Source organism: Oncorhynchus nerka, linkage group LG23 (genome assembly GCF_034236695.1).
Source record: "Oncorhynchus nerka isolate Pitt River linkage group LG23, Oner_Uvic_2.0, whole genome shotgun sequence".
Taxonomy (NCBI): Eukaryota; Metazoa; Chordata; class Actinopteri; order Salmoniformes; family Salmonidae; genus Oncorhynchus; species Oncorhynchus nerka.
Genome location: NC_088418.1, coordinates 9,789,445 through 9,817,153, shown reverse-complemented (window position 1 = coordinate 9,817,153; position 27,709 = coordinate 9,789,445). Strand labels below are relative to the sequence as shown.

The window sequence follows — 27,709 nt, the reverse complement described above, 5'->3', positions numbered from 1 at the left end:
ATTGAAAGTGCATTTCTGAATAGAACTGGGTTTAGAAGAAGAAGATGAGAAGAAGGCTTAATCTGTGTCCAGGAAGCCAGCCCTAATTTCTATTTACCCAGAGTCAAATTAACTAATTGATAACATTTTTATGTCTCTGTATCCACTATGAAGGAGGTTGTAGGTAGTTTTGTGAGCTGTTGCTAACTAGCGTTAGCACAATGACAGAAAGTATACAGGTACTGCTAGCACACTGAGACATAAAATTGGTACCCATCAGTTAATCCGACTTTGGGTAAATAGAAAAGGCTTAATTGCCAAACTCTTGCACTTTCCCTTTAATCTGGGTGCAGGACCCCGGCCATTGGTATCTTCAGTTGGTCTCACCCCATTTCTAATGTTGGTTTCCCACCGGAGAGACATGTTCCTGAGGTCAAAGAGCTTGATGTCTCCGTTGTCGTATCCAGCACACACACAGCGGTCCTGGTCGTTGAAGGCGTGGCCTGGGAAAGAAATGGTCAAACGGACCTTAGACTGGTTAACTGATCACTATGATGGGATTTTAAAATGTTGTAACTTGAACATTTAGGACCTATGCTTTGCTAAATTCTGTAAGCGAAGGACAACATGAGATCTATTAATTCTGCGGCCCAATGCAGATTTGAGATGAGCGCAGATGAGTGAAGTGACAGGAGCGAAGCAGCTTGGGAAACCATGGGTTACCAGTATGCTAGCATTTCTCTCTCATACGTACCAAAAGCTACGGTCCAGCAATCTCTCTTGGCCTCCCCTTCCCCTGGCTCCATGTTAGCTACAGGTGAGTCCTTCTGTCTGGGGTCCCACACCTTCACTGTCCCTGGAAGACAGAAAACAGACAGCAGGGATAACATTAAAAACCTATTATGATGCCTCACGTAAGATGCCGGCTTTGCAGGACTGTTTTGAGAATACAGATTGGAACATGTTAAAAGATTCATCCATCCAGGACTCATCCATCAACATTGAGGAATACACAAGCAACTGACAGAATAAAGGAAACACTTGAGTAGAGGCGAGATACAGTACCAGTCAAAAGTTTGGACACACCTACTCAGTGCAGGGTTTTTCTTTATTTTTAACTATTTTCTACATTGTAGAATAATAGTTAAGACATTAAAACTATGAAATAACACATATGGAATCATGTATTAACCAAATATATATTTTAAATTTGAGATTCTTCAAAGTAGCCACCGTTTGCCTTGACGACAGCTTTTTGCACACTCTTGGCATTCTCTCAACCAGCTTCATGAGGTAGTCACCTGGAATGCATTTCAATTATGAGGTGTGCATTGTTAAAAGTTCATTTGTGGAATTTCTTTCCTTCTTAATGCATTCCAGCCAATCAGTTGGGTTGTGACAAGGTAGGTGTGGTATACAGAAGATAGCCCTATTTGGTAAAAGACCAAGTCCATATTATGGCAAGAACAGCTCAAACACGCGAAGAGAAACGACAGTCCATCATTACTTTTAGACATGAAGGTAAGTCAATCCGGAAAATTTCAAGAACTTTTAAAAAGTTTCTTCAAGTACAGTCGCAAAAACCATCACGCGCTATGACGGAACTGGCTCGCATGAGGACCGCCACATGAAAGGAAGACCCAGAGTTACCTCTGCTGCAGAGGATAAGTTCATTAGAGTTACCAGCCTCAGACAGAAATTGCAGCCCAAATAAATGCTTCACAGAGTTCAAGTAACAGACACATCTCAACATCAACTGTTCAGAGGAGACTGTGTGAATCAGGCCTTCATGGTCGAATTTCTGCAAAGAAACCACTACTAAAGGACACCAATAATAAGAGACTTGCTTGGGCCAAGAAACACAACGGACATTAGACCAGTGGAAATCTGTCCTTTGGTCTGATGAGTCCAAATGTAAGATTTTTGGTTCCAACCGCCGTACCTTTGTCAGACGGTTTCGGAGCATGAGGTCCGATACCAACAGGTTCAGTGACAGTTTCTCTCTACAAGCCATCAGACTGTATCAGAGCATGAGGTCTGATACCAACAGGCTCAGAGACAGTTTCTCTCTACAAGCCATCAGACTGTATCAGAGCATGAGGTCTGATACCAACAGATTCAGTGACAGTTTATATCTACAAGCCATCAGACTGTATCAGAGCATGAGGTCTGATACCAACAGGCTCAGAGACAGTTTCTCTCTACAAGCCATCAGACTGTATCAGAGCATGAGGTCTGATACCAACAGGCTCAGAGACAGTTTCTCTCTACAAGCCATCAGACTGTATCAGAGCATGAGGTCTGATACCAACAGATTCAGTGACAGTTTATATCTACAAGCCATCAGACTGCACTTGAACTGGACTGACCACCTGCACATACACTCACGCATGGACACACACACACACACACACACACACACACACCATACTACACACACACACACACACACACAACTGCTGCTACAAGACTCGTATTTATTATTGCTAAACACTGCACAACTTAAATACTGTGCAATTTAAACATTCCCCCAGAAATATTCACACCTCTCGACTTTTTTCCCCACATTTTGTTGTTACAGCCTGAATTTAAAATAGATTAAAGAGAGATGTGTTTTCAATGGCCTACACACAATACCCACATAATGTCAAAGTGGAATTGTGTATTTTCAAAAACTTTTACAAATGAATTACACGTTAAAAGCTGAAATGTTTTGAGTCAATAAGTATTCAACCGCTTTGTTATGGAAAACCTAAATAAGTTCAGGAGTAAAACTGCAATAATAGTGTTCAACATGATTTTTCAATAACTACCTAATCTCTTTACCCCACCACATAGAAATTCCCTGCTCGACAGAGGGGGCAATTGTAACACAGATTCAACCACGAAGACCTTGGAGGTTTTCCAATATATAGAGCTAAGCACAGGCAAAATCCTAGAGGAAAACCTGGTTCAGTCTGCTTTCCAACAGACACTGGGAGACAAATTCACCTTTCAGCAGGAAAATAACCTAAAACACAAGGCCAAATATACCAAGACAACGTTGAGTGTTCCTGAGTAACCTAGTTACAGTTTTGACTTAAATCGCCTTGAAAATCTATGGCAAGATTAGAAAATGGCTGTCTAGCAATGATCAACAACCAACTTGACAGAGCTTGAAGACTTTTAAAAAGAATAATGTGCAAATATTGTACAATTAGGTGTGTAAAGCTCTTAGAGACTTACCCAGAAAGACTCACAGCTGTAATCACTGCCAAAGGTGATTCTAAAACGTATTGACTCTGGAGGTTAAATACTTATCTAATCAAGATGAGTTATTATTATTTTGTATTTTTTAAACAATTTTATTCAAATGTTAGGATTTTTCTTCCAGTTTGACATTAACGTATTTTGTGTTGATCGTTGACCAACCAAAAATGACAATTTAATCAATTTTAATTTTAAATCCCTCTTTTTGTAACAACAAAATCTGGAAAAATTCAAGGAGAGTAAATCCTATCTGAAGGCTCTGTAAATATTGTACTATAAATTGTGCCTTCCTGTATTATATTTATGCCAAAATATTTATTCTATTCTACTGAGCCATTTACTTGTTGGTATATGTTGGTATTCTTATCTTTTATTATTTCTTATTGTTGTTGGGTTGTCTAGAAGGAACCTGCGTGAAAGCACTTAGTACACTGTCCACCACGTGTACTTGAAACTAAAACTCAGTCGGTGTACACTGTCCACCACGTGTACTTGAAACTAAAACTCAGTTGATGTTATTACATTTATGACTTCTGTCTGTATTCTATCTTCTACTACAGCATCCTACGAGTGATTGCCTAAGAATCCTAGCCACACCCTCAAGATTAAAGTCATCTTAAAAAAATATATGTAATAATTACCATCTCTGCTCCCAGTTACGATCTCGGGGGCCCCGTCACCGATCCCCAGGCCCCCGACACCATCTATGCTGTTCACGATCTCCTTGTGGGCCTTCACAGAGTACACAGACACATCAGGCACCTCCAGGTTCCTACAGACAGACAAGGGGATATCAGGATCAGATGACTACTGCACGGCAAGCGGTACCACAGCACCAAGTCTGGAACCAACAGGAACTGCTTCTACCCCCAAGTCACAAGACTTCTAAATAGCTAATCAAATGGCTAACCAGACTACCTGCATTGACCCTTTTTCCACCAACTCCCTTGTACTGACTCTATGGACACATACTGGACTCTACCCACAACCCACACATACTGGACTCTACTGGACCCACACACTGACACATACTGGACTCTACCCACACACTGACACATACTGGACTCTACCCACACACTGACACATACTGGACTCTACTGGACCCACACACTGACACATACTGGACTCTACTGGACCCACACACTGACACATACTGGACTCTACCCACACACTGACACATACTGGACTCTACCCACAGACTGACACATACTGGACTCTACTGGACCCACACACTGACACATACTGGACTCTACCCACACACTGACACATACTGGACTCTACCCACACACTGACACATCCTGGACTCTACCCACACACTGACACATCCTGGACTCTACCCACACACTGACACATCCTGGACTCTACCCACACACTGACACATCCTGGACTCTACCCACACACTGACACATACTGGACTCTACTGGACCCACACCCCGACACATACTGGACTCTACCCACACCCCGACACATCCTGGTCTCTACCCACACACATACTGGACTCTACCCACACCACGACACATACTGGACTCTACCCACACCCCGACACATACTGGACTCTACCCACACCCCGACACATACTGGACTCTACCCACACCCCGACACATCCTGGACTCTACCCACAGACTGACACATACTGGACTCTACCCACAGACTGACACATACTGGACTCTACCCACACCCCGACACATCCTGGACTCTACCCACACATACTGGACTCTACCCACACACTGACACATACTGGACTCTACCCACACACCGACACATCCTGGACTCTACCCACACACCGACACATCCTGGACTCTACCCACACACATACTGGACTCTACCCACACACATACTGGACTCTACCCACACCCCGACACATACTGGACTCTACCCACACCCCGACACATACTGGACTCTACCCACACCCCGACACATACTGGACTCTACCCACAGACTGACACATACTGGACTCTACCCACACACCGACACATCCTGGACTCTACCCACACACATACCGGACTCTACCCACACACTGACACATACTGGACTCTACCCACATACTGACACATACTGGACTCTACCCACATACTGACACATCCTGGACTCTACCCACACACTGACGCATCCTGGACTCTACCCACACACTGACACATCCTGGACTCTACCCACACCCCGACACATCCTGGACTCTACCCACACACATACTGGACTCTACCCACACACATACTGGACTCTACCCACACACATACTGGACTCTACCCACACCCCGACACATACTGGACTCTACCCACACACATACTGGACTCTACCCACACTCCGACACATACTGGACTCTACCCACACCCCGACACATACAGGACTCTACCCACACCCCGACACATACTGGACTCTACCCACACCCCGACACATACTGGACTCTACCCACACACTCACACATACTGGACTCTACCCACACATACTGGACTCTACCCACACACTCACACATACTGGACTCTACCCACACACTCACACATACTGGACTCTACCCACACATACTGGACTCTACCCACACACTCTCTACTGGACTCTACCCACACACTGACACATACTGGCCTCTACCCACACACTGACACATACTGGACTCTACCCACACACACTCACACATACTGGACTCTACCCACACACATTCACACATACTGGACTCTACCCACACACACTCACACATACTGGACTCTACCCACACACACTCACACATACTGGACTCTACCCACACACACTCACACATACTGGACTCTACCCACACACACTCACACATACTGGACTCTACCCACACACACATACTGGACTCTACCCACACACACATACTGGACTCTACCCACACACACATACTGGACTCTACCCACACACACTCACACATACTGGACTCTACCCACACACTCACACATACTGGACTCTACCCACACACACATACTGGACTCTACCCACACACACTCACACATACTGGACTCTACCCACACACACTCACACATACTGGACTCTACCCACACACACATACTGGACTCTACCCACACACACTCACACATACTGGACTCTACCCACACACCGACACATCCTGGACTCTACCCACACACCGACACATCCTGGACTCTACCCACACACATACTGGACTCTACCCACACACATACTGGACTCTACCCACACCCCGACACATACTGGACTCTACCCACACCCCGACACATACTGGACTCTACCCACACCCCGACACATACTGGACTCTACCCACAGACTGACACATACTGGACTCTACCCACACACCGACACATCCTGGACTCTACCCACACACATACCGGACTCTACCCACACACTGACACATACTGGACTCTACCCACATACTGACACATACTGGACTCTACCCACATACTGACACATCCTGGACTCTACCCACACACTGACGCATCCTGGACTCTACCCACACACTGACACATCCTGGACTCTACCCACACCCCGACACATCCTGGACTCTACCCACACACATACTGGACTCTACCCACACACATACTGGACTCTACCCACACACATACTGGACTCTACCCACACCCCGACACATACTGGACTCTACCCACACACATACTGGACTCTACCCACACTCCGACACATACTGGACTCTACCCACACCCCGACACATACTGGACTCTACCCACACACTCACACATACTGGACTCTACCCACACATACTGGACTCTACCCACACACTCACACATCCTGGACTCTACCCACACACATACTGGACTCTACCCACACCCCGACACATACTGGACTCTACCCACACACTCACACATACTGGACTCTACCCACACATCCTGGACTCTACCCACACACTCACACATACTGGACTCTACCCACACACTCACACATACTGGACTCTACCCACACATACTGGACTCTACCCACACACTCACACATCCTGGACTCTACCCACACACTGACACATACTGGCCTCTACCCACACACACTGACTCTACCCACACACACTCACCCACATACTGGACTCTACCCACACACACTCACACATACTGGACTCTACCCACACACACTCACATACACTACTGGACTCTACCCACACACACTCACACATACTGGACTCTACCCACACACTCACACATACTGGACTCTACCCACACACACTCACACTGGACTCTACCCACACACTGGACTCTACCCACACACACATACTGGACTCTACCCACACACACATACTGGACTCTACCCATACTGGACTCTACCCACACACACTCACACATACTGGACTCTACCCACACACACACATGGACTCTACCCACACACACACATACTGGACTCTACCCACACACACTGGGACTCTACCCACACACACATACTGGACTCTACCCACACACACTCTACCCATACTGGACTCTACCCACACACATACTGGACTCTACCCACACACACTCACACATACTGGACTCTACCCACACACTCACACATACTGGACTCTACCCACACACCGACACATACTGGACTCTACCCACACACATACTGGACTCTACCCACACACATACTGGACTCTACCCACACACACTCACACATACTGGACTCTACCCACACACACATACTGAACTCTACCCACACACACTCACACATACTAGACTCTACCCACACACTCACACATACTGGACTCTACCCACACACTCACACATACTGGACTCTACCCACACACTCACACATACTGGACTCTACCCACACACTCACACATACTGGACTCTACCCACACACCGACACATACTGGACTCTACCCACACACATACTGGACTCTACCCACACACATACTGGACTCTACCCACACACATACTGGACTCTACCCACACACATACTGGACTCTACCCACACACACTCACACATACTGGACTCTACCCACACACACATACTGGACTCTACCCACACACACTCACACATACTAGACTCTACCCACACACTCACACATACTGGACTCTACCCACACACTCACACATACTGGACTCTACCCACACACCGACACATCCTGGACTCTACCGACACACATACTGGACTCTACCCACACACATACTGGACTCTACCCACACACATACTGGACTCTACCCACACACATACTGGACTCTACCCACACACATACTGGACTCTACCCACACACACTCACACATACTGGACTCTACCCACACACACATACTGGACTCTACCCACACACACTCACACATACTGGACTCTACCCACACACTCACACATACTGGACTCTACCCACACACTCACACATACTGGACTCTACCCACACACTCACACATACTGGACTCTACCCACACACTCACACATACTGGACTCTACCCACACACTCACACATACTGGACTCTACCCACACACTCACACATACTGGACTCTACCCACACACATACTGGACTCTACCCACACACACATACTGGACTCTACCCACACACACATACTGGACTCTACCCACACACCGACACATCCTGGACTCTACCCACACACATACTGGACTCTACCCACACACACTCACACATACTGGACTCTACCCACACACACATACTGGACTCTACCCACACACACATACTGGACTCTACCCACACACACATACTGGACTCTACCCACACACACATACTGGACTCTACCCACACACCCACACACTGGACTCTACCCACACACTCACACATACTGGACTCTACTGGACCCACAGACTGACACATCCTGGACTCTACCCACACACTGACACATCCTGGACTCTACCCACACACATCCTGGACTCTACCCACACACACACTGGACTCTACCCACACACTCACACATACTGGACTCTACCCACACACTGACACATCCTGGACTCTACCCACACACTGACACATCCTGGACTCTACCCACACACACACTGGACTCTACCCACACACACACACACACATACTGGACTCTACCCACACACACATCCTGGACTCTACCCACACACACATACTGGACTCTACCCACACACTGGACTCTACCCACACACTCACACATACTGGACTCTACTGGACCCACAGACTGACACATCCTGGACTCTACCCACACACTGACACATCCTGGACTCTACCCACACACACCCACACACATACTGGACTCTACCCACACACATACTGGACTCTACCCACACACATACTGGACTCTACCCACACACATACTGGACTCTACCCACACACATACTGGACTCTACCCACACACATACTGGACTCTACCCACACACACTCTACTGGACTCTACCCACACACATACTGGACTCTACCCACACCCCGACACATACTGGACTCTACCCACACCCCGACACATACTGGACTCTACCCACACATACTGGACTCTACCCACACACTCACACATCCTGGACTCTACCCACACACTCACACATACTGGACTCTACCCACACATCCTGGACTCTACCCACACACTCACACATACTGGACTCTACCCACACACTCACACATACTGGACTCTACCCACACATACTGGACTCTACCCACACACTCACACATCCTGGACTCTACCCACACACTCACACATCCTGGACTCTACCCACACACTGACACATACTGGCCTCTACCCACACACTGACACATACTGGACTCTACCCACACACACTCACACATACTGGCTCTACCCACACACACTCACACATACTGGACTCTACCCACACACACATACTGGACTCTACCCACACACACTCACACATACTGGACTCTACCCACACACACATACTGGACTCTACCCACACACACTCACACATACTGGACTCTACCCACACACACACTCACACATACTGGACTCTACCCACACACACTCACACATACTGGACTCTACTGGACCCACACCCCGACACATACTGGACTCTACCCACACCACCCACACATCCTGGACTCTACCCACACACATACTGGACTCTACCCACACCACACACACATACTGGACTCTACCCACACACCGACACATACTGGACTCTACCCACACACTGACACATACTGGACTCTACCCACACACATACTGGACTCTACCCACACACTGGACACATACTGGACTCTACCCACATACTGACACATACTGGACTCTACCCACATACTGACACATCCTGGACTCTACCCACACACTGACGCATCCTGGACTCTACCCACACACTGACACATCCTGGACTCTACCCACACCCCGACACATCCTGGACTCTACCCACACACATACTGGACTCTACCCACACACATACTGGACTCTACCCCACACACACACATACTGGACTCTACCCACACACTGACACATACTGGACTCTACCCACACACACATACTGGACTCTACCCACACACACATACTGGACTCTACCCACACACACATACTGGACTCTACCCACACACACTCACACATACTGGACTCTACCCACACACTCACACATACTGGACTCTACCCACACACACATACTGGACTCTACCCACACACACTCTACATACTACTGGACTCTACCCACACACACACTCTACATACTGGACTCTACCCACACACACATCACTCTACATACTGGACTCTACTGGACCCCACACCCCGACACATACTGGACTCTACCCACACCCCGACACATCCTGGTCTCTACCCACACACACTGGACTCTACCCACACCCCGACACATACTGGACTCTACCCACACCCCGACACATACTGGACTCTACCCACAGACTGACACATACTGGACTCTACCCACACACACTCTACATACCGGACTCTACCCACACACTGACACATACTGGACTCTACCCACATACTGACACATACTGGACTCTACCCACACACTGGACTCTACATCCTGGATACTGGACTCTACCCACACACTGACACATCCTGGACTCTACCCACACCCCGACACATCCTGGACTCTACCCACACACATACTGGACTCTACCCACACACATACTGGACTCTACCCACACACATACTGGACTCTACCCACACACATACTGGACTCTACCCACACACATACTGGACTCTACCCACACACATACTGGACTCTACCCACACACATACTGGACTCTACCCACACTCCGACACATACTGGACTCTACCCACACCCCGACACATACAGGACTCTACCCACACCCCGACACATACTGGACTCTACCCACACCCCGACACATACTGGACTCTACCCACACACTCACACATACTGGACTCTACCCACACATACTGGACTCTACCCACACACTCACACATCCTGGACTCTACCCACACACATACTGGACTCTACCCACACCCCGACACATACTGGACTCTACCCACACACTCACACATACTGGACTCTACCCACACATACTGGACTCTACCCACACACTCACACATCCTGGACTCTACCCACACACTGACACATACTGGCCTCTACCCACACACTGACACATACTGGACTCTACCCACACACACTCACACATACTGGACTCTACCCACACACACTCACACATACTGGACTCTACCCACACACACTCACACATACTGGACTCTACCCACACACACTCACACATACTGGACTCTACCCACACACACATACTGGACTCTACCCACACACACACATACTGGACTCTACCCACACACACATACTGGACTCTACCCACACACACATACTGGACTCTACCCACACACACTCACACATACTGGACTCTACCCACACACTCACACATACTGGACTCTACCCACACACACATACTGGACTCTACCCACACACACTCACACATACTGGACTCTACCCACACACACACATACTGGACTCTACCCACACACACATACTGGACACCCATACTGGACTCTACCCACACACACATACTGGACTCTACCCACACACACACATCACTCTACACACTACTGGACTCTACCCACACACATACTGACACATACTGGACTCTACCCACACACATACTGGACTCTACCCACACACATACTGGACTCTACCCACACACACTCACACATACTGGACTCTACCCACACACACATACTGAACTCTACCCACACACACTCACACATACTAGACTCTACCCACACACTCACACATACTGGACTCTACCCACACACTCACACATACTGGACTCTACCCACACACTCACACATACTGGACTCTACCCACACACCGACACATACTGGACTCTACCCACACACATACTGGACTCTACCCACACACATACTGGACTCTACCCACACACATACTGGACTCTACCCACACACACTCACACATACTGGACTCTACCCACACACACACTGGACTCTACCCACACACACTCACACATACTGACTCTACCCACACACTCACACATACTGGACTCTACCCACACACTCACACATACTGGACTCTACCCACACACACTCACACACATCCTGGACTCTACCGACACACATACTGGACTCTACCCACACACATACTGGACTCTACCCACACACACACTGGACTCTACCCACACACATACTGGACTCTACCCACACACATACTGGACTCTACCCACACACACTCACACATACTGGACTCTACCCACACACACACACATACTGGACTCTACCCACACACACTCACACATACTGGACTCTACCCACACACTCACACATACTGGACTCTACCCACACACTCACACATACTGGACTCTACCCACACACTCACACATACTGGACTCTACCCACACACTCACACATACTGGACTCTACCCACACACTCACACATACTGGACTCTACCCACACACATACTGGACTCTACCCACACACACATACTGGACTCTACCCACACACACATACTGGACTCTACCCACACACACATACTGGACTCTACCCACACACACATACTGGACTCTACCCACACACTCACACATACTGGACTCTACTGGACCCACAGACTGACACATCCTGGACTCTACCCACACACTGACACATCCTGGACTCTACCCACACACATCCTGGACTCTACCCACACACACACTGGACTCTACCCACACACTCACACATACTGGACTCTACTGGACCCACAGACTGACACATCCTGGACTCTACCCACACACTGACACATCCTGGACTCTACCCACACACATACTGGACTCTACCCACACACACTCACACATACTGGACTCTACCCACACACACATCCTGGACTCTACCCACACACACATACTGGACTCTACCCACACACTCACACATACTGGACTCTACCCACACACTGGACTCTACCCACACACTCACACATACTGGACTCTACTGGACCCACAGACTGACACATCCTGGACTCTACCCACACACTGACACATCCTGGACTCTACCCACACACATCCTGGACTCTACCCACACACATACTGGACTCTACCCACACACATACTGGACTCTACCCACACACATACTGGACTCTACCCACACACATACTGGACTCTACCCACACACATACTGGACTCTACCCACACACATACTGGACTCTACCCACACATATACTGGACTCTACCCACACACATACTGGACTCTACCCACACACATACTGGACTCTACCCACACCCCGACACATATACCCACACCCCGACACATACTGGACTCTACCCACACATACTGGACTCTACCCACACACTCACACATCCTGGACTCTACCCACACACTCACACATACTGGACTCTACCCACACATCCTGGACTCTACCCACACACTCACACATACTGGACTCTACCCACACACTCACACATACTGGACTCTACCCACACATACTGGACTCTACCCACACACTCACACATCCTGGACTCTACCCACACACTCACACATCCTAGACTCTACCCACACACTGACACATACTGGCCTCTACCCACACACTGACACATACTGGACTCTACCCACACACACTCACACATACTGGCTCTACCCACACACACTCACACATACTGGACTCTACCCACACACACATACTGGACTCTACCCACACACACATACTGGACTCTACCCACACACACATACTGGACTCTACCCACACACACATACTGGACTCTACCCACACACACATACTGGACTCTACCCACACACACATACTGGACTCTACCCACACACACACACATACTGGACTCTACCCACACACTCACACATACTGGACTCTACTACCCACACACACTCTACCCACACACATACTGGACTCTACCCACACATACACACATACTGGACACACATACTGGACTCTACCCACACACACTCACACATACTGGACTCTACCCACACACACTCACACATACTGGACTCTACCCACACACACATACTGGACTCTACCCACACACACATACTGGACTCTACCCACACACACATACTGGACTCTACCCACACACACATACTGGACTCTACCCACACACACATACTGGACTCTACCCACACACACTCACACATACTGGACTCTACCCACACACTCACACATACTGGACTCTACCCACACACCGACACATACTGGACTCTACCCACACACATACTGGACTCTACCCACACACATCCTGGACTCTACCCACACACACTCACACATACTGGACTCTACCCACACACACATACTGAACTCTACCCACACACACATACTAGACTCTACCCACACACTCACACATACTGGACTCTACCCACACACTCACACATACTGGACTCTACCCACACACTCACACATACTGGACTCTACCCACACACCGACACATACTGGACTCTACCCACACACATACTGGACTCTACCCACACACATACTGGACTCTACCCACACACATACTGGACTCTACCCACACACATACTGGACTCTACCCACACACATACTGGACTCTACCCACACACTCACACATACTGGACTCTACCCACACATACTGGACTCTACCCACACACTCACACATCCTGGACTCTACCCACACACTCTGGACACATCCACATAGACTCTACCCACACACTGACACATACTGGACCTCTACCCACACACTGACACATACTGGACTCTACCCACACACACTGGACACACATACTGGACTCTACTGGACCCACAGACTGACACATCCTGGACTCTACCCACACACTGACACATCCTGGACTCTACCCACACACATACTGGACTCTACCCACACACACTCACACATACTGGACTCTACCCACACACATCCTGGACTCTACCCACACACACTGGACTCTACCCACACACACATACTGGACTCTACCCACACACTCACACATACTGGACTCTACCCACACACTGGACTCTACCCACACACTCACACATACTGGACTCTACCCACACACTCACACATACTGGACCCACAGACTGACACATCCTGGACTCTACCCACACACTGACACATCCTGGACTCTACCCACACACATCCTGGACTCTACCCACACACATACTGGACTCTACCCACACACATACTGGACTCTACCCACACACATACTGGACTCTACCCACACACACTCACACATACTGGACTCTACCCACACACATACTGGACTCTACCCACACACATACTGGACTCTACCCACACATACTGGACTGGACTCTACCCACACACACTCTACCCACACACACTACTGGACTCTACCCACACACATACTGGACTCTACCCACACCCCGACACATATACCTCTACACCCCGACACATACTGGACTCTACCCACACATACTGGACTCTACCCACACACTCTCTACACATCCTGGACTCTACCCACACACTCACACATACTGGACTCTACCCACACATCCTGGACTCTACCCACACACTCACACATACTGGACTCTACCCACACACTCACACATACTGGACTCTACCCACACACTGGACTCTACCCACACACTCACACATCCTGGACTCTACCCACACACTCACACATACTGACTCTACCCACACACTGACACATACTGGCTCTACCCACACACACTCACACATACTGGACTCTACCCACACACACTCACACATACTGGACTCTACCCACACACACTCACACATACTGGACTCTACCCACACACACATACTGGACTCTACCCACACACACATACTGGACTCTACCCACACACACATACTGGACTCTACCCACACACACATACTGGACTCACCCACACACACTCACACATACTGGACTCTACCCACACACACTCTACCCATACTACTGGACTCTACCCACACACACATCTGGACACATACTGGACTCTACCCACACACATACTGGACTCTACCCACACACATCCTGGACTCTACACACACACACACTCACACATACTGGACTCTACCCACACACTCACACATACCTGACTCTACCCACACACACATACTGGACTCTACCCACACACTCACACATACTGGACTCTACCCACACACTCACACATACTGGACTCTACCCACACACTCACACATACTGGACTCTACCCCCACACCTGACACATACTGGACTCTACCCACACACATACTGGACTCTACCCACACACTGGACTCTACCCACACACATACTGGACTCTACCCACACACATACTGGACTCTACCCACACACATACTGGACTCTACCCACACACACTCACACACACTGGACTCTACCCACACACACATACTGGACTCTACCCACACACATACTGGACTCTACCCACACATACTGGACTCTACCCACACACACACTCACACATACTGGACTCTACATACTGGACTCTACCCACACACTCACACATACTGGACTCTACCCACACACCATACTGGACTCTACATCCTGGACTCTACCCACACACATACTGGACTCTACCCACACACACACATACTGGACTCTACCCACACACACACTGGACTCTACCCACACACATACTGGACTCTACCCACACACTCACACATACTGGACTCTACCCACACACACACATACTGGACTCTACCCACACACTCACACATACTGGACTCTACCCACACATACTGGACTCTACCCACACACTCACACATACTGGACTCTACCCACACACCGACACATCCTGGACTCTACCGACACACATACTGGACTCTACCCACACACATACTGGACTCTACCCACACACATACTGGACTCTACCCACACACATACTGGACTCTACCCACACACACTCACACATACTGGACTCTACCCACACACACATACTGGACTCTACCCACACACACTCACACATACTGGACTCTACCCACACACTCACACATACTGGACTCTACCCACACACTCACACATACTGGACTCTACCCACACACTCACACATACTGGACTCTACCCACACACTCACACATACTGGACTCTACCCACACACTACCCACACACTCACACATACTGGACTCTACCCACACACTCACCCACACACTACTGGACTCTACCCACACACTCACACATACTGGACTCTACCCACACACACATACTGGACTCTACCCACACACACATACTGGACTCTACCCACACACACATACTGGACTCTACCCACACACACACATCCTGGACTCTACCCACACACACACATACTGGACTCTACCCACACACACACATACTGGACTCTACACACACTACTGGACTCTACCCACACACACATACTGGACTCTACCCACACACACACACACATACTGGACTCTACCCACACACACATACTGGACTCTACCCACACACACATACTGGACTCTACCCACACACTCACACATACTGGACTCTACCCACACACTGGACTCTACCCACACACTCACACATACTGGACTCTACTGGACCCACAGACTGACACATCCTGGACTCTACCCACACACTGACACATCCTGGACTCTACCCACACACATCCTGGACTCTACCCACACACACACTGGACTCTACCCACACACTCACACATACTGGACTCTACTGGACCCACAGACTGACACATCCTGGACTCTACCCACACACTGACACATCCTGGACTCTACCCACACACATCCTGGACTCTACCCACACACATACTGGACTCTACCCACACACATACTGGACTCTACCCACACACATACTGGACTCTACCCACACACATACTGGACTCTACCCACACACATACTGGACTCTACCCACACACATACTGGACTCTACCCACACATATACTGGACTCTACCCACACACATACTGGACTCTACCCACACACATACTGGACTCTACCCACACCCCGACACATACTGGACTCTACCCACACCCCGACACATACTGGACTCTACCCACACATACTGGACTCTACCCACACACTCACACATCCTGGACTCTACCCACACACTCACACATACTGGACTCTACCCACACATCCTGGACTCTACCCACACACTCACACATACTGGACTCTACCCACACACTCACACATACTGGACTCTACCCACACATACTGGACTCTACCCACACACTCACACATCCTGGACTCTACCCACACACTCACACATCCTGGACTCTACCCACACACTGACACATACTGGCCTCTACCCACACACTGACACATACTGGACTCTACCCACACACACTCACACATACTGGCTCTACCCACACACACTCACACATACTGGACTCTACCCACACACACATACTGGACTCTACCCACACACACTCACACATACTGGACTCTACCCACACACACATACTGGACTCTACCCACTCACACATACTGGACTCTACCCACACACACTCACACATACTGGACTCTACCCACACACTCACACATACTGGACTCTACCCACACACCGACACATACTGGACTCTACCCACACACCGACACATACTGGACTCTACCCACACACATACTGGACTCTACCCACACACACATACTGGACTCTACCCACACACACATACTGGACTCTACCCACACACACTCACACATACTGGACTCTACCCACACACCGACACATCCTGGACTCTACCCACACACATACTGGACTCTACCCACACACACTCACACATACTGGACTCTACCCACACACACATACTGGACTCTACCCACACACATCCTGGACTCTACCCACACACATACTGGACTCTACCCACACACATACTGGACTCTACCCACACACATACTGGACTCTACCCACACACACTCACACATACTGGACTCTACCCACACACACATACTGGACTCTACCCACACACACATACTGGACTCTACCCACACACACTCACACATACTGGACTCTACCCACACACTCACACATACTGGACTCTACCCACACACTCACACATCCTGCCCAGGCACCTTACCCCTACCTATATGTACAGTACCCCTGCACAGGAACTTAGTACTGGTACTCCCTATATATACCAGTACTGAGTTGTTGTGCAGGGGTACTGTACATATAGGTAGGGGGTAGTGTACATATAGGTAGGGGTAAAGTGACTGGGCAGTATGTGTGGGTAGAGTCCAGTATGTGTGAGTGTGTGTGTGTATATATATATATATATATATATATTATCGTCTACTCATACATACACACACACACACACACACATACATACATACATACATATATAGCCATATTAGTTGTATTCAGTATTCACTGTGTATTTATTCCTTGTGTTACTATTTTTTTTTATCTCATCATTGTTAGAAAGGACCCGTAAGTAGGCATTTCACTGTTAGTCGATACATGTTGTCTACAAAGCATGTGACAAACAGCATTTAATTTGACTTAACAGACACATAGCCTGATCCCAGATCTGTCCAATTTGTAAGTCGCTCTGGATAAGAGCGTCTGCTAAATGACTTAAATGTAATGTAAATGTAAATCTGTTAATGCTGTATAGCCACCATCTCCTATGTGGTCGCAAAGGAGTCAGCTAGTACAAACAGACCTGGGACCAGGCGTCTGGACCAATGTCCTTATTAGGGATAGCTTTTATGGTGTATAACAGAACATGCTGGTGGTAGGGTAAATCTATATGACAAGACATGTGACGTGTCTATTCAGATAGTTGGTAAATAAATAGGCTACCATATATTGAGATTTCCGTCAAAGTCCCCAGTTGCTATATGTCTTTGTTGTAGAGAGCTGGCCCCGAATGTCCCACACTTGATGGGCTTTGCTTTCTCGATCTGTGAAAGATAACAGGACATTGTTATGCTTGTCCATAACTGAAATTCATTAGATGAATTGCCTATAAAAAAAAGTTACTCTCGTCTTTGGGAAACAAGGGTCTAAATAGTTATCGCTAGAGTCCAAACGAATGCAACGGATAACAACATGAACATGCATGGTTGCTATTCGTGTGTTTGTTTTTGACATGGCACTGTTAACAACAGTCAAGTGACCGTAGAAACCAATCTAGCTACAATCGCTGCTGCGGTATCACAGACGGACAGGGGGTCCTTGTGTTACTAGTTGCTATGGTAACGAAAGGTATCCGAACGACATTTCTAGAACAAACTAGAAAGCTAACGTAGCTAGCTGGCTAAAAGCTTGAACTACCTCGAAAACAAAGCACAAAACAATACAACATGAGCTACCTCTTTTATGAGTTTAACCTCTCCATGTTCCACCTCGTATATTTGCATCACTCCGGTGCCCCTTGCATAGTTTCCCAGACAGACAAACTTTGCACTACAAGGAATCCATTTGCTGTCAAACACTGTGTAGTTTAAACTTCTCTGAAGGTGAGCTATAATTTGTGGCTTCTCAAATGGCGTCGACATTTCTTCCCTGGAATGACGATGAAAACGTTATGAGCGCTAATAATGAAAGATATATAGATTTTTCTGACATTAATATAATAGCAAGTTTGTTTTTTGGTTCGGCAACTTTGTCAACACGATTTTGTAGCAAAACGAACGACATGGAAGGCCACATAAAGTGCTGCCTACATTTTAGCCAGATGAAAAATAGCAAAGACAATATATTTGTTGAATACTTGTGAATGTCGTTATATTTTCCAAAACATTACATACTATTCCCTAGCAGACATGAATATATATATAATGCCATATAAACATGTGTTTTTTTAATCCATACAGAATTAAACACTGCACTCAGGCGCATGTTGAACAGACTTTGGGTCCTTTCAAAAACACGGGAACAACCTCGTGTACAACTTCATGTACCTCTCCTAACATTTTGGCTTTATTTACTGTTAAAAAACGAAATTCGTTATGGACACTGATAATAATCCAACAACGGAGGTAGCTGCTACTACTATAGACAGTGAAGACACAACAGAAGTGTTCGTCAAGGTGAAGTCAAAGAAGACATCGAAGCGAAAACGCGAGATGGATGGAGTCGATATGGAGGCTGAGGACTCCGTAGCATGCAAGCGGCCTCAGTTTCCACCCATTTCAGGCGACAAACTTAAGGTAAAGTAAATCCAACATTTTTATATATTAGTACATATGTTACTGAATTATTACACTTAGCTTGAACTTTGCCTGTTAGTGTAGAACATTTTTCTCGTCCCGTGTCTTGCACATGCGCAATGTCACGCTATTGCTATGATTATTCTTACACTGCCTAAATTGAAGCCTTTAGCCCGCACAAATATTAAGTAGCACCGTCTCACAAGACTACATTTTAGTCAGCCGGTGCGGGTTTTCTTCTAGTGTAGGCTACACAACAATGTCATGAATCTGCGCATACCACTGTGAGAAGTTGCGATGACAGTTCTAACAGTTCCACTGTCATATTTTTTTGTCTCCTTGTTTCAGGGTGGTTCTGATGAGATGCGTAAGGTTGCTGTCCCGGCCCACAGGTATACCCCTCTGAAGGAGAACTGGCTGAAGATCTTCACACCCATCGTCGAGAACCTACAGCTCCAAGTCAGATTCAACCTCAAAACCAGAAATGTGGAAATTAAAGTAAATGCAATGAGATTACCTGAGCGATGTTTATTTTGTATTGGTGTCTAGAAAGTAGGCCTGAATAAGAACGTGTCTTTCATTGCAGACATGTAAAGACACACAGGACATTGGCTCTCTCACAAGAGCTGCAGACTTCGTACGAGCCTTCGTTCTCGGATTCCAGGTTGAGGTAAGCAGCAGCACCTTCTGGCAAAGGAAGGTATTATCTTGTTGGGGTGATGAAATGAGAAGGATCCAGTCATCCAACAGCACTCTACTATCTCTGCTCTATATTGATATAGTGAGAATTACAGGCCATCTCCCTTCTTTCAAGTCAAATATGTTTAAAGGGATAGTGAGAGATTGTAGAAATTATTGTTATGTTTTTCTACGTACCCAGAGTCAGATGAACTCATGGATACCATTTGTCACTGCGTGGAGTTTTAAGGCAGTTTTGTGAGCCATTGCTAACTAGCATTAGCGCAATGCCTGGAAGTCTACCAGAACCGCTAGCATGCAGTAGTCCACTGGCCTAAAGCCTAATGTCTATTGAGAATACAACCCCACTGTTTATCATGTGAAATGAATCTGACACCTTGTCTCTCTTTCCCTTGGGAGGCCTCTAAAATGTAGTCTAAATATAGGCTATTAATGAACCCTAACGTCTATTGACAATACAACTCCCATGTTGTGTTGAATCTAAACAACACTTTGTCTGTCTCCCCAGGATGCCCTTGCTCTCATCAGATTGGATGAACTTTTCCTGGAAACCTTTGATGTCACAGACGGTAACTAAGGGCCTGCCTGGCTCTACCTTTACAACCTACAATATTTGTAGTCGGGAATGGATTATGGGCACTGGCCAGCCAGGCTTGTAAACCACAATGTGTACTTGCCCCGGTGACATTCTGTGCCATGTGATATCTGAAAAGTCAACATTTCACTAGTCACCGAACTAGTTAGGCACACTTTCTACTAGCCCGGTCTGAAAAGTACTAGCCTTGGGCTAGTGTGTTATCTTAATTTCATCCCTGTTTGTAGTATGCAAGCTCTTTTCACTACTAAATGCACATTTTTCACTGACTGTCTTGGTTCTTTCTTTCAATGAATTGTTTTTATTGTCAGTAAAACCAGTCTTATTGTCTACCTTTTTAAATATTTTGTGCCCCGGGACAACAGATGAAAACTAGCCAGCTGGCTAAATATGGCACATTTCCATAACTTTTGATTGATGTACATTGTCACTGTCAAATAAAAAGTATGCACGGTCTCTGCCCATACTAAGTGCATTTAATGTGTGTGAACTTTTTCTCACCGTACTATTTTTTCCCTGTTTCGTTGACAGTAAAACCACTGAAAGGAGACCATTTGTCCAGAGCTATTGGGAGGATAGCAGGGAAAGGAGGCAAAACTAAATTCACCATTGAAAATGTGACCAAGACCAGGATTGTTCTGGCAGACTCGTGAGTAGTGCTATATGGCCCCATGTTATGATGTAATAGTTAGAATTCTAGGTCTACATTCAAAGACTATTATTTATGGTTTCATCATGTTCTTTTTTGTTGGTGTCTTAAATTTTTTTACAGAAAAGTACACATATTAGGATCTTTCCAGAATATTAAGATGGCACGGACAGCGATATGCAACCTCATCTTAGGTAAGACTGAAAGAGATGTGGAAGTTGGTAGAGTGGTGGTGAGGAAGGGGAGGAGGATACAGTGTCCGGAAGTGAGGCCATTCATTTTCAGGTTTCACTCATACGTCTTCTTAAGCTTTGTTTTACTGTTGACAGTCACAACTGATTTCGAGATTGAATATCGATTCGATCACCTTAAATATACGTCATCTGATTTGTTTCTCTGAATTGTTTCATCAAACTTATCGCCGCCAGCTCCTGATATCAGGGCATACAAACTGTCTCCTGAATTAGCTTAAGTGCGCATGTGCACCCAGCTGGGCTCACAAGCGAACTAGGCCGGAGTTTGTTTTCCCTGGCTAAACTAGCTGGATAGCTAAACTATGCTAGTTTTCGTCCTCATTGCCAAACTTCATAAATACCGCATCCTCAACTGCAAAACTCTGGAAAGAAACTTAAATGATTTGTTTTGTTGAATGGTCAAATCAAATTTTATTTGTCACATACACATGGTTAGCAGATGTTAATGCGAGTGTAGCGAAATGCTTGTGCTTCTAGTTCCGACAATGCAGTAATAACCAACGAGTAATCTAGCTAACAATTCCAAAACTACTAACTTATAGACACAAGTGTAAAGGGATAAAGAATATGTACATAAAAATATATGAATGAAATATGTGTCGTAAGATGACGGTGGCGAAGGTTTTCATTGCTACTTACCTCAGATACAAGTTCAGTTTTGAGATCCATTGGCGTCGGCTTAGCTAGACATTTCTTAATGGTCTTGGAACTGACAACGTGCAGCCTCTCCCCACTTGGCTCGATGGGATATGTAGTGATTTTGCCAACACATCCAGATATGTACACAGTCTTGTACCCTTAACCTGTTTTTAAACTGACTATCGTATTTGTTAAATGAATCAAGACGTTTATTAATATAATGATTAATCCAGAAATGCCAATGACTAAATTACTTCCAGACACGAAGGATCGGCGGCGCTTCTCCACACCACACTCTATTGGCCATGTGAATTCGTCATATAATCACGTCTCACCATTGCCCCCAAGTCCCATGTATTAAAATGGGAAGTGTTTTAGGAAATGCCACACAGTGTTGTTAGAGCATGGCGCTTGTAACACCAGGATTGTGGGTTCGATTCCCGGGTCACCCATACGAATAGTGTGGGTGTGGCTTTAGGTTAAAAAAACACCTGCTAATTAGCATATTATATACAGTACCAGTCAAAAGTTTGGACACCTACTCATTTCATGATTTTTCTTTGTTTTACTATTTTCTACATTTTAGAATAATAGTGACGACATCAAAACTATGAAGTAACACATATGGAATCATTTGGTAATTCTTGCCATAATGTGGACTTAGTCATATTTGGTAAAAGACCATCTTCTGTATACCACCCCTACCTTTTCACAACAACTGATTGGCTCAAACGCATTAAGGAAAGAAATTCCACAAATTAACTTAACAATGCACACCTGTTAATTGAAATGCATTGCAGGTGTCACCTCAAAAATTTACATTACAGGTCGTACAAACTTGTCTAAACTAAGTATAGAATCAATCTTTATTGAACATTTATGATAAAAACATCCTAATGTTCCAACCGGAGAAGCAATGGAACGAGAGCTACCTCATGTGAAATGCGTGTGACTGAGAACGAGGCTGCTGCCAGACCCCTTATTCAAACAGCTCTCACCCGGCCCCCCTTCACAGTAGAAGCCTGAAACAGCGTTCTAAAGACGGTTGGCATCTAGTGGAAGCCTTAGGAAGTGCAAAATGACCCATATCCCACTGTGTATTCCATAGGGGCTGAGTTCAAAAACTACAAACCTCAGATTTCCCATTTGGATTTTTTTCTCAGGTTTTTGCCTGCCATATGAGTTCTGTTATACTCAGACATCATTCAAACAGTTTTAGAAACTTCAGTGTTTTCTATCCAATACTACTACTAATATGCATATATTAGCATCTGGTACTGAGTCGGAGGCAGTTTACTCTGGGTACGCTATTCATCCAAAAGTGAAAATGCTGCCCCCTATCCCAAAGAAGTTAACACTTTTTTCCCCGTTACGACATAGTTTTGATGTCTTCACAATTTTTTCTGCAGTGTAGAAAATAGTAAAAAAATAAAGAAAAACCCTTGAATGAGTAGGTGTGCAAACTTTTGACTGGTACCATGTTATTGATATTATACATGTCTATTTCCCCATACAGGAAGTCCCCCTTCTAAGGTGTACGGTAACATCAGGGTCGTGGCCAGCAGGACAGCAGAGAGATTCTAAAGTCACACGTGGATTTATTTTCTCGTCACCTGATGAAAGTCAGGTATTCACCAAGATTCTGATCGAAGACCGGTTTTGCCTTTTTTTAAACCTACGGTAATATGGATGGGTGGACCTGGTCCTAGATCACCACTCCTGAGACACTTTTTGGATGTGGGCCCTTGCCTGACATCTTCCAGGACTTTTGTTGTTGAAGCTGGACATATTGATCTGGGGAGTGCCTACCTGCCTTCGACATCTGGACTGGCATGTCTCTTCCCACAGGGGATATTTGCATGTAAATGATTTGCCCCTGGATTTCAGTTTGATTTAAATAAAATCTGAACCTAAAAGTATTTGGAGGCCAACAATTAATTGTTACACATAAAGTGAAAATTTGAGTTAATGTAAATAAAAATGCAGAAACCCTAATGTGAGACTGTAAAGTGCCAAATTGATCCAGAAACCCCACGACACAACAGGGAAACAAAGTGATCACAACACACAACTCGTACTTAAAATGTTTCAAAGTGTTTTATTATTTTATTTATTTATAATTTTCATACAATATCAAGTTTCCAACAGTCCCACAGCATCAGATGCACCATGCAGAGAAAGGGGAGAATAACTATTAGTCAAACTTGACCGTTTCAGTTTCCACACAAAACTAAAAGAGCACCGAGTCCCCTTCAAAGAAAATAGAGAAAGTAGTACTTGTGGAATTAAAATCTGAACTATATAGATAACGGAATGGAAAGCTTCTATACAAAACCGTGTTGAGTACAGTGAGTGGCAGTTGACTTTGGGACCAGCTTTTTACAGGAATAGAATCCTCATCGCGCTGATCCGGGGGGAATACAAAGTTTAGTTCAGTTCGTTTGGATTACTGCTCCATAATGTGAACATTTAACAAAGATCGGACAAAATCCAATATGTTTCCCAGTAGATTATTAAATATCGTTATTACTGACCTCACTATTCACGTGTTTTAACGAGGATTATTTAAATGGATCATCTACATGCACAAGGAAAATCCTCATGCAAATTTAGGAGGCCCAAGAAAAGCCACTTGTACAGTTCCCTATATGATGCACTCATTTTGACCTGAGCTATGGGCCCTGGTTAAAAAGTAGTACACTATGCAGGGAGGCATTTGAGACGTCTCACTAAAAACAATGGTTTCCAAACCAACTATCAAATCATTAAAATACAACCCGCCGCCATTTTGTTACAATTATATTCTCGGGATGCCCATTTCACCTTATCCCTACTGTGAATACCACGGGAGGGAGAGGACCGATGAGGCGATCGTGATCGGTTCTTAAATCTTCACTTTCTAATGTACTCTCAAATGTAGCGTATGTCCATTGATCATGTCAAACGTTTACGAGTAACTCCGTTGTTGCATTAGAAATAACCCTGTACTGTAAATGCACTATTGATGGGGGGGGTTGACATTGGCTGCTGCAGCCTCTCTCTCTACTAAGATGAGCAAACATTGACCTAATATACAGTTACTATGCTGCCTGCAGTTGAGTCTCAATAACATGCCATAACATTCTATATTCCCTCAATAACTCACTGACATTCATTAAATCTTTCTCATCTCGATATTTTAGGATATTCCTCAGTTTAAGATATAATAAAATACAAATACATAGATGGTCCATGTTAAAGAGATTATTATTTTGAACTTGAGTGATCAAGCTGTACAAGATCCTTTTATTCGTTCAATTGTACACAAGGTGCAACAGAACATTTGACTTTATCCCGACACACACACACACACAGGTTAGAG

At 46.3% G+C, this 27,709-nt stretch overlaps 2 protein-coding genes across 2 annotated transcripts in view; one reads left to right on the top strand and one right to left on the bottom strand.

The window, feature by feature from the left end:
• Positions 1–21,040, bottom strand: part of dnaaf10 (dynein axonemal assembly factor 10) — a 30,272-nt gene extending 9,232 nt beyond the window's left edge. Inside the window, exons 1-5 of the mRNA XM_065007837.1 lie at positions 20,673–21,040; positions 20,161–20,261; positions 3,870–4,000; positions 734–835; positions 367–482 (exon numbers count right to left, since the gene is read on the bottom strand). Coding sequence (XP_064863909.1) covers positions 367–482; positions 734–835; positions 3,870–4,000; positions 20,161–20,261; positions 20,673–20,858 — 636 coding nt within the window. The 5' untranslated portion in view covers positions 20,859–21,040. The remainder of the gene's footprint in view (positions 1–366; positions 483–733; positions 836–3,869; positions 4,001–20,160; positions 20,262–20,672) is intronic.
• Positions 21,041–21,206: 166 nt separating this feature from the next.
• Positions 21,207–26,343, top strand: pno1 (partner of NOB1 homolog). Its single transcript, XM_029656990.2, has 7 exons — positions 21,207–21,512; positions 21,861–22,010; positions 22,099–22,182; positions 22,720–22,780; positions 23,338–23,455; positions 23,579–23,649; positions 25,865–26,343. The coding sequence occupies exons 1-7, from the start codon at positions 21,312–21,314 to the stop codon at positions 25,930–25,932; spliced, it is 753 nt and encodes a 250-aa protein (XP_029512850.1). The 5' UTR covers positions 21,207–21,311; the 3' UTR covers positions 25,933–26,343.
• The last annotated feature ends 1,366 nt before the right edge of the window (positions 26,344–27,709 follow it).

Coding starts and splice junctions, on each gene's coding strand:
- pno1 (XM_029656990.2), top strand. CDS start 21,312: ATGGACACTGATAATAATCCAACAACGGAGGTAGCTGCTACTACTATA. Junction 22,781..23,337: donor AACCTTTGATGTCACAGACG/GTAACTAAGGGC, acceptor TTTCGTTGACAG/TAAAACCACTGAAAGGAGAC. Junction 23,650..25,864: donor GATATGCAACCTCATCTTAG/GTAAGACTGAAA, acceptor TTCCCCATACAG/GAAGTCCCCCTTCTAAGGTG.